The sequence below is a fragment of the Corvus hawaiiensis genome, chromosome 5, assembly GCF_020740725.1.
Source record: "Corvus hawaiiensis isolate bCorHaw1 chromosome 5, bCorHaw1.pri.cur, whole genome shotgun sequence".
NCBI classification, from domain to species: Eukaryota; Metazoa; Chordata; class Aves; order Passeriformes; family Corvidae; genus Corvus; species Corvus hawaiiensis.
Genome location: NC_063217.1, coordinates 74054025 through 74070902, shown reverse-complemented (window position 1 = coordinate 74070902; position 16878 = coordinate 74054025). Strand labels below are relative to the sequence as shown.

Genomic DNA, 16878 nt, shown 5'->3' with positions numbered 1-16878 from the left:
TGTCCCGCCCCAGTGCCAGGGATTGCAAAGGAGGAGCCTGGCCACTGCCAGCCTTCCCCAAAACCACATCCACAGACCGTGCCAGCACCATCCACGGTTGGGCACGGCAGGAGACAGGCACCAGAGAGCCAAAGGCAGAGACTGGCCAGCATCAGCGTGTTTACTTCCCACTCCAGAGCAAGCACACGGTACAGACACACCCTCTAGGCACCCAGCTGACAGTAAGGCACTTTTAAAAACACGTCAAACATTCTTCCCAGCTGCAGCTGCCATCCCCGGGGTGTCCGTGCCCACAGCCTCAGCGCAGTGTCACCAGCTCCTCAGAAGAAGTGGGGTGAATGGCGACAGTGTTGTCCAGGTCAGCCTTGGTGGCCCCCATCTTGATGGCCACAGCAAAGCCCTGCAATATTTCGTCACAGCCCAGCCCTTGCATGTGCAATCCCACCACCTTTGGAGAAGAGAGAAGCCAGGTGAGACGCAAAATCCAGGCTGAGCTCTTGGGTGTGGTGCTGGGGGAGCTGGATCCCAGCCCTAGAGCCGACCAGACGGGGACAACGGAACAGCCAGACATGGTCCCCACCACCCCTCAGCTGTGCCCGTGATGCCCTGCACTCACCTTCTCCTCCTTGCCAGCACACACCAGCTTCATGACACACTTCACTTTCCTCTGGGTGACAGCGTGGTACAAGGGAGTGAAGGACGTGCTGTAGATCTTAATGTTGTCCCTCCCGTGTGCGGCCACGGCCTCCTCTGCGGCAGACGCCACAGTAAGGGGGTCAGAGGGGTGCACACGGGGCATTTACAAAGAGGAGTCAAAGCCCTTTTGTCAAGGCTCGCTTGCTGGAGATGGAAACATCTCGAGCATCAAAGCAGCAGCTCTGAGCCAGTGTCCCGAGCCCCTTCATCCCCTCCACGCCCCATCTGTCCCCACCTTCGGTGAGCCCCACGGTGCCGATGGGCGGGTGGCTGAAGACGACGGTGGGGATGTTCTCGTAGTCCAGCCGGGAGTCCTGCTTGCCCTCAAAGAGCCTGTGGGCCAGCTTCCTGCCAGCTGCGATGGCCACTGTGGGGAGGGACAGGGAGCCTGAGCCACGGCACGGTGTGGCACTGAGGGGCTCTGCAGGGAAGGGGCACGGCCGTAGTACCTGGGGTGAGGAGGGCTCTCCCGCAGACATCCCCAACGGCATAGATCCCTCTCCTGGTGGTGTTCTGGTACTCATCCACAACCACATGGCCCTTGGGGTCCACCTGCACACCCTGCCATGGGAAACAGCAGCCTCAAGTGCTCCAGAAGGGATGGGACAGCCCATGGGGCACCTGTGCTGGTGGCCACAGTGTTCCCAGCTAGGGGCCAAGTTGTGGGAACACCATCCTGTGACAGGCTCCGGAGACCCAAGGGAACCCCGGAGATCCGTGGGACACCAGGAGATCCTGCCACCAGCACAGAAGGGACGTGCTGCCATCTCACCACTCGATCCAGGCACAGCCCCTCGGAGTTGGGCTCCCGCCCCACGGCCCACAGCAGGCAGTCCACATCCCGGATCACCCCCTCTGTCGGCTTGTGGCCCGGCACCACCGAGGTCACCATCACATCCAGCAGCCCACATGGGGACTTAGTGACTCTCTTGACCTAAGGGGAACAGCAGGAGCAGCAGGAGAAGGTGCAGATGGCTTTTGCCTTGCAACAAGCAACTTTAGCCATGCTGCAGAACGAGGGATTTTGCAAAACTGTGGCCCAGCAAGCAGCACCCAAAATAGCAATCAACACCTGCCTCTGCAGGAGGAATGGGGCAAGCCACAGGGCTGCTCTGTGCATTCCTACCTGTGTGTGCTTCCAGACATCAACCCCGGTGTTCTCCAGCTCCTGGGTGCAGTTTGAGCTGATCAGGGAGTCAAAGGTTCGCAGGACCTAGGCAAGGATCCCCCCAACCCTGTCAGATGAGGGTCCGCAGGCGAAGGCACCGCCTGGTAGCCCCTCCACCTGCGTTTCCCTGCTCCTGGAACGCAGGAGGTTTGGGGTGCTTCTGGTTAACAAACTTCTCTGTTTGTTTCTCCATTATTTTCTTTTCCTTTCTTCCTCTTTTCAAGTCTTGACTTGAAATAAAGCTCAAGGGAGCAGATGCGGTGACACGCACGGCTGCAGAAATGCCGGGCACATGGGTGGGTGCTGCTAAAACATGTCCCCCCAGCCTCTCCATGGCTCCCTTGCCACCATCTGCTGCGTCATTCTACCCCTGCCAACTCAGACCCTCCTTTACCAGGAAGTGACAACCAGAAAACCCCGGTGGGCTGGGATTTGACAGCCGGGCGGGAAGCGCAGGTGGGGACAGGCAGTGGCACTACCTTGTCCTGGCGGATCAGCAGGGAGGACTTGGAGCCCAGCGTGGAGAGGATCCCTGCAATTTCCACCGCGATGTAGCCGGCCCCGACAATGACGCTGCGCCTGTGGAGAAGTGACCATGCCGTGCACGGGCACCTGGAGCTGGCACCGGCTGTTGGGGCGATGAATCCCACCTTACCTGGGCAGCTCCTCCAGGTCGAAGAAGCCGTCACTGGTCATCCCCAGGCTGGCACCTGCAAAGCAGAGACTCTTTTGCACCCTTCACCTGTCCCACTTCCCCTCCCACAGCCTGCTTTGCTTTGGCTGGATAAGCCTCTCTCCAGGCTGGGAGCTGGGGAATTTCATCAGGCTCACCGGGAATTTCGCTGTCAGAAGGGACAGCCGGGCGCCCGCCCGTGGCTATAAGGATGTGAGGAGCCGTGTACTTTTTCCCCTCCACTTCGATGGTTGGCTCAGGATCAGCAGTGAACTTGCCATAGCCCCGGATGATGTCAATGTGAGCCTTAGGGGTAACAGTTATGGGATTAACAGCAGGATGAGGTGCGGGAGACACCTAATGGAGCTAGGGCTTCCACAGCTGGAGGACGCCCATAAAAGCTGGAAAACTGGCCAAAAATCCATCACTTTTGCCCCTCGGATTGCAGGATAAACACATCCCATGCTCACCTTCTTGACATTGTTCTCATAGATGTCATTGAGGCGCCGCACGTACGCGTCACGCTTGTCCTTGATGGTCCTGAACAGAGCAGGGAATACCGTCACTGCCAGCAGATGAACCTCAGAGCTCAGGAAGAATCTGGCACTCAGTGCCATGGTCTAGCTCACAAGGTGGTGGTTGGTCAAAGGTTGGGCTCCATGATCTCAGAGGTCTTTTCCAACCTTAATGATTCTGTGAACTCAACCCCTCTGGCATGCGGCAGCCACGCCACAAAAAATCTGGCTCCCTGTCACCCTTTCCCCACCAAAGCGAGCTTTTTGTGCCCGCCTTCCCTGCATTTGTCTTTTCCAGAGTCTCTTCCCACAGCCAGTTTGCCATCCCACTTCTCTAACACACAGTAAGAATCCTGGCCACGTAATCAGCTCTGCGCAACCCACGGGAGCCTGGAAGTGGGCAGGGACTCCTCTGAAGTGGACAATGGGCTGCTGCCCATGGGACACTCACTGGGAGATGCTGGTTTCCAACTGAACCCTTCCATTCTTACCTCCAGTTGAACTTGACACCGGGTGTTTCGAAGCCGTAGTCAGCGTGATCGTGGACAAACTCCGCATGGACCGCCGTGTTCCACATCACCTGCCCGCGCAAACTGCAGGTTGGCTCGGGAAGGCTGCTTTGATTCTGGGAAAACCCACTCCAGGCTTCCTGATTCCTCACCTCTGCCCGGAGCACCCACGGGACACAGGAGAGCCCATGGCATCCTGATGGCTCAATACCCTCAGAGGCCCTGCTTCCTCTCCCCACACCATGTGCCAGCACCTCCCTGGAACTTGGAAGGCACGCACACCAGACCCAACCCAAGCCACCGGAGCCGGTGGCAGAACACCCTTACCTTCTTTGGCACGCACCCAACATTGACCTGGGGGAAATAAGAACAAGTCTCAGTGTCAAGGCCCAGTTTTCCAAAGGCAGTGCTCCAGAGAGCATCCCACATCAGGCTGGTACCGCATCTAAGCGCTGTGCTCAGGAAAACAAAGGCAGGATTACGAATTCCTGGCAAAAGAGGGGTGTAACTGCCTTGGGAGGCTCAAGGTCTTGCGGTTTGTCTACTTTTCTTCACTTCCTTGAAAGAGGATATGGAAGGTGGAGCCTTCAAACACAGGGTTTTTTCCACTGATAATCTAAAAATTATTTACTAGGAGAATGGTGTTTGCCATCCCTTGCCTGCACTTCTACGAGTATGGCAATTTTTCCAGCAGAATGCACTTAGGACACAGAACTAGAGCCTGTCCCCGGCTTGTTTGAGGAACCAGTTTGTTCCTTGGCTTGTTAGCAGCTCACCATGCTCTTGAGTTCTACTTTACCGCCTTGCAGTTCTCCTACACGGATCCAGGATCCGTCGGCATCCTGTCACCTGCCTGAAAACGGCTGGGAAGAAGCTTGTGGAGATGGGGGATTGGGATCCGTCCTGCTTCAGCACGTCCTTGCACGACGCTCGGACAGCGGGAGGGCGACTCCTTCTCTCCGGATTCCCGCACCGCGACCCTCCCCGGGGGCTCCGCCACCATGCCCGCGTCACCGGGGCCAGCGTGGGGACACCGGGGCCAGCCTCCCTCGTCCCCTGCCCCGTCTCTCCCCGCCCCGGGTGCGGGTCCACCCGCAAGTGACTCACGCAGGTGCCGCCGAGGCGGCACGGCTCCACCAGCGCGACGCGGGCGCCGAGCTCGGCCGCCCGCCGGGCCCCCGCCAGCCCCCCGGAGCCGCCGCCCAGCACCAGCAGCTCGTACGCGGCCGCCGCCATCGCTCCCGGCTCGGTCTGGCCCCGGCGCCCCGCCCAGGGACCGCCCCCGGGCCGCGCCGGCCCCCTCCCGGCCCTGCACGACACCACGTGTTGGGGCTGACAACGGCGAGTTTATTGGTTCAGCTACAGCGAGGAGGATTGCAAGCACTTCCAGGACAAATATACAGAGGGGAAGGGGGGGAATAACAAAAGAGAAAACAAAATAAACAAAATACCCCAAAACAAACAAAAAAAAAGGGGGCAGGATCAGCACAGAACGGGAATAGAGCTAAAAAGGGAACGCTTTTATCTGGGTTATGACAACATACTCCCAAGCAGGAATTGCTTCCTTTCTCCAGTTAAGTTGAGCGGTCTTTCCAATAAAATAAAGAGTGGTGGGGGATGAAGTTAGTGTGCACTTCCCTGGAAAACAAACTCTAATTCATGCCAGTTAAACACTAGAACTAAAAATGTACAAAGAAGCATCAAAGGAGATGAAGTGTTGTTAAAGAGTTACCTTTTCCTCTCTGAACAGTCCAGAAGGAAAACAATGACTACAAATACAGCAGGCAAACTGACTTTTGGGCTGATGGGCATGGGAGAGAGAGAGAGTGTCGTAAGGAATTCAGTCTCAAGTTGTGCTAAATGCTCTTCGTCCTCTGTATGGCACATTTTGGTCCATGATGGGGATTTGAGACGAACCCTGATTTCTTACAGAAACGTGTAAATATTGTTGCTTTTTTAAAATGCCAGGTGTACTTCCTTCTACAAAGGTTGGGAGAGGTTTATAGGAAGTAGTCTGGGGTACGACGGGTAACATGAGGCTCTCCACGACGAGGTGCTGGGTCAAACTGGAGGCTGCAGGAAAGAAAAAGGGATCACTTACCCTCCTCCACAAGTCATTTTGCAGTCCCACGATAAATACCAGGCTTGCTCTCCGGCTGCTATCGCTCTACTCACCCCAGCTGCTTCCACATAAAACATTCCAAGTCCCAAAACAAGAATTCACGGGAGTTGAAACTCATCAGAGTGACCCAGCAGCCTGTCACTGCTGTCTTGTGGGAGCAGCTCAATGCACAATTGAGACCCCCTCACCCCTATTTACAAAGCTCAGTGCTACCAAAGATTAAAACAAATACATAAATCCATCTGTTTTTACTGTCTCCATCAAGCTTGGGCAATAAAGGGATTGAAGTGCAAAGGCTCCAACTCTCCAGACAGCCAGGAAGAGGAGCTTTGAGGAGCTTAACTCACTGCTTATTTTAAGGCACAGTACACATTAATTCCAGAGTGGTGTGAGCTGGCTTTTCATGGAAGAACCCCTTTGGGAATGACCAGCCATTCCTCACAGAGTGGTTAGAAAGAGAGCCCAGCCCAAGCCAGGATACTCACAAGGAATATTTTAAAGTGTCATCTAGTTCCATGATAGCAGCCTGGTTCCCACAGCGGTAGCAGTAATTGGGGGCACTGAAGATGGTAACCACATTCCGGTCGTGGCACCAGTTATAACCCTGCCAGGAAGAGAGCGAAAAAGAAAAGGTCTCTGTTAAACCTCAGCCCATCCAAAGTTCCTCTTCAGGCCTGAAACTCTCCGAGGCACTTGTGAAACTGAAGATTTCTTGAAGTATTTCCAACCTACTCAGTTTTGTTTCAAAATACGTGCTTTACCGCAAAAAGCAGCAGCAGGTACCTGGAAAACCAGCTTCAAGTAGGCTACAGGAGATCATTCGCTCCTCACTTGTAAATTATGGATTGTACCACAAAAAACCCTTGGGACTTTTAGGGGTGCCTTCAGCTTTCATCCACCACAAGTGACAATTTGCCTGCTGGATGCCAGTGACTTCTGACACACGCTTCTGCTTAAGGGATCTACCTGCACTAGATTCTAAAAATGCATCTGCTCCATTGACCCACCTGGCATTTTTCCAGCAAGACATCCAAGAATAGCCTGTGGACAGCCAAAAATGGCATAATCCCTGTCACATCTGACTGCCGAGTACTACGGGACAGGCTGTCGGATGCAGCAGCAGTCAAAGCAAGAGCAGCCAGCGTGGAAGGAGATTATTCCTGCCACAAACGGGGTGTGATACGGTCCCTTTGGCAATTCACTTGGAGGGGGAAATTTGCTTGGAAAGGGCAGAAGATGCCCTTATTTAGGCTGCAGGTCAAAGCATGTGATTTTACGTTGTTTATCATTTTCACATAACTAGAGCCTCTCTTCGGTACTGACCTGCTTAAGATTTAGACATTAACCAACCCGTGAGTGGAAGGTGTCCCAGTGGAGACCTCCACGGGCCCCTGTTTTGTTAGCCCTGGCTAGCAGAGTGCTTGCCCTACCTCCATGACCAGCTGGTGAGCGCGGGAGACCAGTGTGAGACCATTGGCGTGGTTGAAGGTTTCGGAAATATCCTGTCCGAAGGTGTAGCCAGCACCACGTGGAGAAATGCCCCAGCCGCCACGGTCATCCGGATCCGACCACAACAGATCACACATCGGACCCTTGGGAAAGATTCGGAGTTCTTTGTCAGATCACTGGCAAGATGCTTAAACATGGTTTATTTACACTAACAAGACTGCCAGCACGTCCTTCTCGGCACAAGGCACGTGAGGAGTTTACTGAACACACATCTGCGAGCCCCAGCCACTCCCAACACTAAGTCCAGCTGCTCTGGGAGCTCCAAGTATGGTTTTTCAGTCCAGATTTCAGGCCCCAGGAAGCAATAACAAGGTGAAACACCTGTTGAAAAGGATGGACTAGATGGGGAGGAAGGATGGGGACACAGTGTGGCTTCACACAGTGGCTGTCAGTTCACAACCACATCTGTGATGAGGCTGAAGATAGCGGACACCTTCCTCTGCCAAATCCTGCTCTTGGGAGTCAGACTGAAAGCACAAAAAACCCCGTGATTCTGGGGGAAACAGCTGAGAAACCCCCACAGCTCTCCTTTTTTAGGCTGCTGTAATCAAAGCACGCTGACTTGTGTGTGTTTTGCCCAAATGTTCATCTGCTCTAACTCTTGGAAAGGCCATAATCCAAGAGTAATCGTGTGTTTAAAGGGATTGCAATGTGAAGATATATCTGCATTTTTTGTACGTTTCTGAAGCATTTCCTTTCCTATTACCTCGTGTGGAACTTCCTGCAGGCGGTCCAGAGCCCTGATATGATCCAGTGTATCTATGGATGGAGAGAGGCCACCATGGAGGCAGAATATCTGTTCCAGAAAAAAAAAAGAGCAATCCATTAAGTGCATATTGTTAAGGGAAGAATGATCTCCACCCCAGCTGCGTTTAACTCTGTTAACACTCACTTACAACTCCAGCCATCTCGCCCCCGGATCACAAGTTAAGGGAGCTTGTCTGGGACTGTTCATGTGGATGTCAGACAACACGGCCTGCAGAAATCTATGGAAGGGAGGGTTTTCCTTATCCCAGGCTTACCTGGCCATCTACTAGAGCTGTGAGTGGAAGGTAATCAAACAGGTCTGTGAAGTACTTCCAGACGTTGGCGTTGCCGTACTTGCGCAGGCACTCGTCGTAGAAGCCGTAGACTTGTGTGATTTGCCTGCTCTCGTGGTTGCCCCTCAGTATCGTGATGCGCTCCGGGTACCGCACCTGGGGACGGAGAAAACGCTTCCTTAGCACAGGGATGGAAAGAAACAGTAATGGAATACCACAAACAGCAGACAAGCACTCTGCTCCCAGCACGTGTCCACTGACAAGGATCAATTTACACCCGTTACACTCAAGCCAACAGCAGCATCACGGGAGGAGCAAATTGTGCTGGAGAAAATTGTTCCCAGCTCCTGAGTTTTGTCCCAAATCTCTCAAGCCGTACCTTCAACGCCACCAGGAGAGTCACCGTCTCCACTGAGTAATAGCCTCTGTCCACGTAGTCTCCCATGAACAGGTAGTTTGTGTCTGGAGACTTCCCACCGATCCTGAAGAGTTCCATAAGGTCGTGGAACTGCCCGTGGACATCTCCGCAGACGGTGACGGGGCAGCGTACCTCTTGCACATTTGATTCCTTTGTAAGGATTTCTTTAGCCTGGCAAGAAAAACACATTTAGGACAAACAGGTAGGAAGCTCCTCCAGAAGCAGGTGATGTTATTCCACTGCATCCCCGCTGGAAACCCAGTTTCATCCCTGCTGCTCAAGCTGACCACTGGAAAAACAGTTTGGTGGGTGAGCACAGACAAGGGGTGTTACCCAAATCCCAGGGCACGGAGATGAGCAGGTTTACTACAGCGAGACCAGATTCCCTTGCCCAGGGCACATGTTGCCTCCTGCAATTCCAATCCTCTTCCAAGCACAACAGTTTAGCAACCTCTACAGGCAACTCACATACAACTGGAAAGCAAGAACAGAGGCAACTGGAACACACGGAGCCACAACCAGCTTCCCTGGCTATACCCAACTGGCAACGAAACGACCACAGATGGAGGGACGGCATCCCTGGATTTAGTCATCTCTTCTTCCACACCCAGCAGCTCCTCTGTTAATTACAGCCATGCAATGTAGCCTATCTGCATCACCTTACTATCCTTATCAAATACCAGGTTTGTTGTGCTGCCTCCAGCTCACTGACTGATGCTGATCGGCGCTCCAGGCACATCTGAGGCACAGGGAACACCCACAGGACGGCTCCATCTGATCCAAACAAAAGGGCTGGAAGATCACCAGCACTGAGCAGTCACCAGCAGGTGATGATCTGGGTATTCCTTGCCATATCCCTTAGCTGAGGCTCATCCTGTGCTGCCAGGAGGGAGCTGCTTCCCAAGGATACCCTCTGTGGGCTTCCTGAGGATGCCTGCATTCCCACTCCAATGTTTGCTGCCTTGCCTCTTTTAGGAAAAACATGTATTTGGAAGAAAGAACTAAACCCCAAGCAGTTTGGACTGCATCCAGCACGTTCTTTGCACAGAACCTAACCCAAGGGATGAGACCCTGATCCTTAAAGTCACATCCTGCCCATGGACTTGGTGACATGGGGTCTGCCTTACACTTCTAACATGACTGGGAACTGCTGAACGTGTTGTATTTGAGTGCAGTAGTAGCACTCGAATTCTGCTCACACATCTCTAAAAGCATTTATAGCGCCTTCTGAGAGCTTCCACCCTCTGGGAGAGACAAATATAAATCCACAAAACAGCTGCTCCGCGTGTTCTGACTGTTGCACAAAGCAACAGGCAGGGGTTTGTTCCAAGCTGGAGCTCAGCAGGGCTCCTTTTCCACAGGAACAGGGCAAATATGTTCACTTTAAATCTATCCTAGGAAGGGGGCCCAGCCCACGAACTGAAATGCTGGTGCTAGGAGAATCCAGAAGTTTCCCCTGATGAGGAAGGAGGAGCTGGCAGGTGACGAGGAGCAGCTCCTTACGCTGCCAACCAGCTGTTCCCCTGCAGCCCATTTTAGCTCGCCCTGCGGACACTCATCCGTGCACGTGGACAGATCCAGTCTGTCATTTTAACTCTGCAGAGCTGGTTTAGCTCAGGCTCAGGAGTCCCAGTTTGCCCTCACACAATGATTTTCTAATGCAGAACAAGACCTTAAAAATCTTCAGCATCAACAGAAACACCCCAGAAAAGCAGTGACTAACCAGTGCATCTGCCTGCAGTGTGAACGTTGAAATCAAATGACTTAAAATAAAAAGCATTATTACAAAGCAAAAATAAAAACCTCTGATGCAAGCAGGCTGCCTGGCATCATCATCACTTACTTAATCCAGGAGATTAATAAATAACTATGCCTTAAAGTCAAATTTTAGCTACCTTTGTTGCAGAAAACAGTGACTAATGGTATCAGCTTCCTATGCATCCGTCCCACTTGTGCTGGATGAAAACCATATCCAGGTCAGGATAAAAAGCAGCAGCTTTTAGATGTTTTTATTAAATAAACCTCCCTCGTATTAAATAAACCAAACCAACGGTTGCCATGTCTGTGCTCAAAGAGACTTTGAAGAGCAGCCTATTTGTTGGCTGTGAGCTTGCCCTTCACCTCAACATTGTGTGCTTTTGAAGAGCCTTGGACAGCAGGGAGACTCCACTCCTTCTGGAATATTCTTTCCCTCAGCTCGGTCTGACCCACAGAGGCTCTTTCTCTAGGACTCTGAAGCCAGGCATGGAGTTTGTGATCAAAATTCACCTGCACCTCCATCCCACCAACTGCCACAGACCAAACTATTGTGCCAGCAAGTGGGCTGAGGATATTCTGGAGCTTGTCCAGAACGAGAACCAACCAAGGGAGACAGAAGCCAGAGGGAAGGCAGGGATGGAGCTGTCCCACCCTTCAGGAACAAGGCAGCAGTGACATCCTGGAGCCTCTGCCAAGGTGCTCCCAGAGGTACCTGGGCCAGCATCCCCCAGGATGAGCATCACCAACAGAGAGACGAAACACTCCCAGCCACGACGCAACACAACGCTGGAAATTTCACACAACCGGACCATGCCCCTTCTTACACCTTCAAAGAACAAGGAGAGGAAAGAGAAGCTACAAGGAGAGGGATGGTTATGGAAGGCTGCTTATTTAATTCACGAGACAGCCTTTGCCTTGCCTTGTTTCATATCCCATTTCACTATCTTTGTGAAAACCCCTTTTGCCTGGATTAAGCAGGATGGCTCTCAGCTCCCTCACCTGCACGCCAAACGTGCAAGTCCCAGCAGTGATCAGAATGTATCCTTCTATCTTCCTCTGAATTTCTGCAGGATTTGAGCTAATTTTCATTTTAAAGAACAGCAGAACAGGAACAACATTCTCAAGCTGAGAGGTGGCACCTCCATCATCCACGTGAAGCACACGGGGCTGCTCAAGCGATGCTGTCACTGGGCAGGTGAAGACAGACTGCCACTCTTACAGGTGCACATTTCAACAGCTTTAAAGAGTGCCAAATCACTTGGCACAGTTCCATCATGTCCAACCCTTCCCTCATCGCTGTCCACTACGCCAGTACTTAAAACCAGGAATGACCCACACAGGCAACTCTGGGATTCTGTTGGGGGTTTTTTCCCCCCACTTCCTTGTGATTTTTTGTTTTAGTACTGAGTTCTTCCACAAACTGAAACCTGAGGCAAGAAGTACTACTGTGCTTGGCCTCTTTGAAATCAGCCCCAAAAACAGGGGTGCTAGGAAAGTGTTTTGGAGGAAAGGATTTCTCCAAATATTATTTCAAGGAAACCAACTAAACCAGCTTTGTGGCAGGGCTGCACACCCTGAGGTTTTTGTAAGCTCCTCTCCTGGGTGACACAACCACTCCCCAAAACTTAAACAAGCCAAGTCAGAGCATGGCACAGTGTTTCCTTCATGCCCCAGTCGTTTCCAACAGTTTCCAGCAGCCTGGAAGAACGAGGTGCTGTGACAGATGACACACCTACCTGTCACCTGCAGGACAAACACCCTCCCCACCTCCAGCTGAGCTTTCCTATCCAGCTTCTCCCTATTTCCTGCGTGTTCAGCCACAGTCTGCTGGCATCGTCCTCCAGCTTCCCAAAACACAGCAGCCACAACTCCAGCTTCTCAAACAGCCACAGCTCCCTCACAACTGATGGAGCTCTGGAGAAAGAGGCACAAAACAAATGCACAGCCCCAGCATGGGATTAAAAAAATGGAAAAGGGGGGAAGAAAACAGAAACTGTGGGGAGGTTAGGTAGATGTCAGGATCACTGCTGGAAACATCTGCCAAGGAAAATCTGCACTTGGTCACAGACTGCAGTGTTAAGGGAGGGTTCACACAGACCTATGGGACTGCTCAGACAACACCCAGCACAAGTCTAAGGATCTTTCTCCTGATGGGAAAAAAAGGCTCTTGCCAGCCTCCACTAAACAAATCCAAGGAGGCATTTGCCAAGGACTGTCCGAACCACAGTCCGGAATAGCAGACAGTGTCCTTTATGTGACCAGTCCTCCTTCTATTTTGGTCCCCCTCAGCAGGCTGCGAGCCTCTGTTTGGGTCTCACTTCTGCCCCCTCTGCTTCCCGAGATCCCACCTAGGAAGTTCAAGAGGGTTTCCTCACTGACTTGGAATTGATTTTCCAGCGCGTGGCTCCTCCCTGTTGTCTAGGATACCAGGACGTGAGACACCCCACAGGCAGCACCCCGGTCTCCCCGTGCTGGATAGCCCAGAGGCAGCATCCTGGTCACCCAATGCCCAATCTCATAAGAACCACCTCAGTCATCCCGTGCCGGATATCCCACAGGCACCATCCTGCTCTCCCAAAGCCCACAGGCACCACCCGCCCTCCCAACGCCAAATATCCCACACGCACCACCCGCTCTCCCAGTGCCTGATATCCCACCAGTCGCATCCCCGTCTCCCAAAACCCCATATCCCACAGGCACCAGCCCGCTCTCCCAACGCCCGGTATTCCACAGGCACCACTCCGCCTCCCAATGCCCGATATCCCACCGGCCACAACCCCGTCTCGCAATGCCGGATATGCCACGGGCACCACCCCGCCCTCCCAACGTCCGGGCCCCGCACTCACCTTCTCGCAGAGGCTGCGGACCTGGCTCTCGCTCAGCTGCCGGCACTCGTTCAGCTGCTCGATCCACTGGTCCAGCTCCTTGGCAAAGCCCTTCTCCTCCATGGCGGGGGGGCCGGGCGGGCCCCCCGAGGCCCGGGCCCGCCTGTGGGTGCCGGCGGCGGCGGCCGGGGACGCGCGGCCCGCTCGGCTCTGCTCCGCTCCGCGTAATGGCGGCGCCCCCCGCCTGCCGCGGCTGCTGCGCACTTCCGGCCACGCCCACCACCGCGTGCGGCGCGCGCCGGCGCTTCCGGCGCGCCGCGTCTGCCTCAGAGCCACGCCCCCCCCGGGCTCGCGCCCCGGCGGCCCCGCCCCCGCTCCCCTCGGGCCGCCCTGAGGCCGTGGCGGCTCCGCAGCCCGAGGGCGCCTGACACAGCCTGCGCTCTTTTCTCCAAGGAAAAATAAATAAAATGCTCTTTTCTCGGTAAGGAAAAAGGATAAAGTCACAGGCTTTTGCAGCCGCTCGGGGTGTCGAGTCCCAAGCGTTGGCAGCAGGGCCCGGGAATGAAGCAATCCCTGTCCGCCTTTCAGTAAATGTGCGTTTTTAATTCCTTTCACCATATTCCTGTGAAATATTGTGGAGCAATACTCAGAACTGGAGCACATATACCATGATGTACCTAATACGACACACGGTTAGTGAATATAAGCAGTAAAAATTAATATACTTCATTGCAATCTGGCACTCTATTCATCTCGCTCTCAGCTAAATTGTGGCAGACCTGCCCAAATTTCTACCCACTGCTCGTTATTTATCTCCCGCAATTTCGGACTTGCTCTACTGTCTCCTCTGTACCAAAATGGAGTAATAATATCGTGATAATGATGCAATAACTGAGGCTATGACACTGCTACAGTCTGAAGTGCTGCGTACATTCCAGTTCTGAGTGCCCAGCCCAGGCAGCAAGGACTGGGATTTTAGGAGACGACTGAGGGAAAACTTTCCTAGGATTTTTAGCAGGATAAGATAGATCAAGTCCATGTGGTATGTTTTTTCATGTCAGATGAGAAGGCTGAGGTTTGCTGAGGAGCTACTCAGGCTGTTCCACCAGGAACACTGACACCGGTCACAGTTCCCTTAATCTCTGCTGGGTAAAGCAGATGGACTTGTGGACTTCACCCTGAAGTGAGGGAAAAAACTAAAGGATTCAAAACATCACATCCCTAAAGTGAATTTTCCAACTAAAAATACAGCTAGCAAAGTAAAAGAGAGCAATTTATATAAAATGTAACTTTGTAGCTACTGTTGTAGATGACAATCGCTCAGCATTCCTGTTCTCAAGAAAGATAGCTGCCAGGAACTGTTCCCACTCCTCTGGCCATTTTATTTGCTGATTTGTTTTCCAGAAGATTATTTTTAACCATATTGCCCATGTTTGTGACACTGCAGCAAAGAACAGCCATGGGAAAAGGCAAACCCTGCCTCATGGCAGTGGACCATAAATCTTCCCACCCCGGAGCTTCCCAAGGACAGCATGCACTCCGTGCCTTCAGAAGCGTAAGGGAGAGCAGCATCCCCCATAAAAATCATCCCTGGCTTGTCAAAAATGACCCAAAAAAGGGCATCCCGAGCCTCAGGAGGTCAGCCTTAAAACAAATGCTGAGCAGCTTTTATTCGTCTTTCAATTTCTTGAGGTTTCTTCGTAATCTAATTCAAGGAAACAAAGTACGGACATGTGGACACGCACGCTTTGCTGGTAAGTTTCTATTTACTGACTCCTTGCCACCATTAAAATGTTTAATAGGAAAACCTTCAATGGAAAGCTCGAGCTGAGATATTTCTCTTGGCTCCTTGTCAGAAATAAAGAGGTTTCTGAGGTATCGATCCGATGGCAGGTCCTCGCTGAGGACCAGCAAAAGCTCGCACCTACAGCTGTGCAGCCTGAGCCAGGCCCAGCCTCAGAGCAACACGACGTGGTTTATTTGAAAGAGGGAGCTCTTGGGATGAGCTCTGGATTTTCCTGCAAAGGAGTGGCAGCGACAGAGCCTGCGGAATCTCCCGGCAGCAGTGGGGGACATTCATCAGGCTCCCTGGCACGGAAAACTGACAAGCCTCACTGAGAGGGAATTAATGAAGGCAGGATTTTCCACCACCTTCTCTAAAATCTCATCATTTCTGTGCTAGGACCTTCTAAAAAGGCAATGCTGCTGAAGTGGCATAAAAGGCCACTTTATTAAAAAATACATTAATGTTGGCTGTGTAACATTAACACCCCCCCCCCCCGGGATATCTTGCTTTCTTATTTTTGTGATTTTTCAACTGAAACTTGGCTTTTTAGGGTGTGATACAAAACACAAGAGAAAAAGCAGAGAAAAATTACTCACGGCCACCACTGCCTATGGAAGGTATTATCCACTGCTTCCCAAAGAATGCTGGACTCCTAACGGTGCACCTGTGTTTTAGAGAGGGGAAAAAACCACCCCCACAGTGAATAAATAAAATAAATCAGTGAAGTTCTTCCTTCTGCCAGCAGCTGAGGGTGCACAAACCCAGCGGGAGCTGCTCCAAGGGCACCTGACCCCCCGTGAGGGTGCAAGGGAGCACCGGACTGCTCAGGGCCACGAGGACACTGATCCCTAAAACACATTTTGGGGTGCTGACACAGCATTTTTGAAGCAGATGGGAGGCAGACATACCTGGCAGCACCCTCCGTGAAGCCTGGATTCTTTTTCCCAGTGTCTCCCCACAGGATTCACGTCCCTCCTTCCTGGTTGTGGCATCTATCGCCATAGGCAGCACTGCTCATACTGTGAGGAGCAGCAGGAAACATTACAAAACCTTGATAAACTGGGAAAAAAAAGCCAGAGAGAGGTCAAGAGGGGAGGAAAGAGGCAAAGAGAGGGGGAACGCTGCCAGGAGAAGGGGGATGAATCTCTGAAAATGGACTCTGTTGCCATAACATATGCACAGGGATGGACTCCGAAAGAAAGGAGAGCGACCAAACCCTCACAAGGATCCTCCTGAAATGTTCCTCTCAGACACACATGCATCTTTTAGGGAATATAAAATGCCCTCCTGCAGCAGCCTGCAACAATTTTAATCCCCAAATAGCTGTTTTGGGGAGGGGGACGAACCTCAAAACCTGCGAGCCTTGCACCAGGTTTTGTTAGCAAACGCAGGCGAATCTGGAATATTTGCTTATTCCTTTCATTGAACCTCCTGGCTGATTTGATTACTTCCCTGGAAACGCATGTGCAAATCAGTTTTCCAGCCTTTTGAGGGCACTGCCTTCCGCCGCGATGTCTCCAGTGACTGATGCCAACGTCTTGCTAATGCAATGTGCAGGAAGAGCCGGCGTTGGATGCTGATGCCGATGCCCAGAGCTCTCGGCCGCTCGCAGCCATAAATCCTTCCGTTCCCAAATGCAAAACACTGCTGTCAGAAATGCCTCACCCTGAAAAAATGTGTTAGCAACAATTCGATCTCTCAAATTAAGCAGGCTGAGACACGGCCATTCCTCTGCCACGCACTTACCCGGATAGAAGGATCCGATGATGGAAGACTGGGGGAGAAAAGGGCATCATCAAATTGAAAAGCCCCAGGGAGATGAATGGGAGATAACGGAGGGAAAAACATTTAGAGCCTGA

The 16878-nt window shown here is 52.5% G+C and overlaps 2 protein-coding genes across 2 annotated transcripts; both read right to left on the bottom strand.

Moving 5' to 3' along the window:
* Positions 1-139: 139 nt before the first annotated feature.
* On the bottom strand, positions 140-4815 carry GSR (glutathione-disulfide reductase). Its single transcript, XM_048304206.1, has 13 exons — positions 4669-4815; positions 3889-3915; positions 3544-3632; positions 3008-3077; positions 2696-2843; positions 2520-2574; positions 2344-2443; positions 1823-1909; positions 1469-1630; positions 1146-1257; positions 932-1063; positions 617-750; positions 140-448 (listed from the first exon to the last, which is right to left on the bottom strand). The coding sequence occupies exons 1-13, from the start codon at positions 4795-4797 to the stop codon at positions 299-301; spliced, it is 1395 nt and encodes a 464-aa protein (XP_048160163.1). The 5' UTR covers positions 4798-4815; the 3' UTR covers positions 140-298.
* A 72-nt stretch (positions 4816-4887) lies between these two features.
* Positions 4888-13431, bottom strand: PPP2CB (protein phosphatase 2 catalytic subunit beta). The gene is made up of 7 exons (XM_048304210.1): positions 13255-13431; positions 8612-8821; positions 8215-8388; positions 7899-7988; positions 7114-7275; positions 6169-6287; positions 4888-5634 (listed from the first exon to the last, which is right to left on the bottom strand). The coding sequence occupies exons 1-7, from the start codon at positions 13354-13356 to the stop codon at positions 5562-5564; spliced, it is 930 nt and encodes a 309-aa protein (XP_048160167.1). The 5' UTR covers positions 13357-13431; the 3' UTR covers positions 4888-5561.
* Between the last annotated feature and the right edge of the window lie 3447 nt (positions 13432-16878).

Coding starts and splice junctions, on each gene's coding strand:
- GSR (XM_048304206.1), bottom strand. CDS start 4,797: ATGGCGGCGGCCGCGTACGAGCTGCTGGTGCTGGGCGGCGGCTCCGGG. Junction 3,633..3,888: donor TTGGGTGCGTGCCAAAGAAG/GTAAGGGTGTTC, acceptor TTGCGCGGGCAG/GTGATGTGGAACACGGCGGT. Junction 2,444..2,519: donor GACCTGGAGGAGCTGCCCAG/GTAAGGTGGGAT, acceptor ACTTCTCCACAG/GCGCAGCGTCATTGTCGGGG.
- PPP2CB (XM_048304210.1), bottom strand. CDS start 13,356: ATGGAGGAGAAGGGCTTTGCCAAGGAGCTGGACCAGTGGATCGAGCAG. Junction 8,389..8,611: donor CTCTCCTGGTGGCGTTGAAG/GTACGGCTTGAG, acceptor CTCCGTCCCCAG/GTGCGGTACCCGGAGCGCAT. Junction 5,635..6,168: donor GACACTTTAAAATATTCCTT/GTGAGTATCCTG, acceptor TCTTTCCTGCAG/CCTCCAGTTTGACCCAGCAC.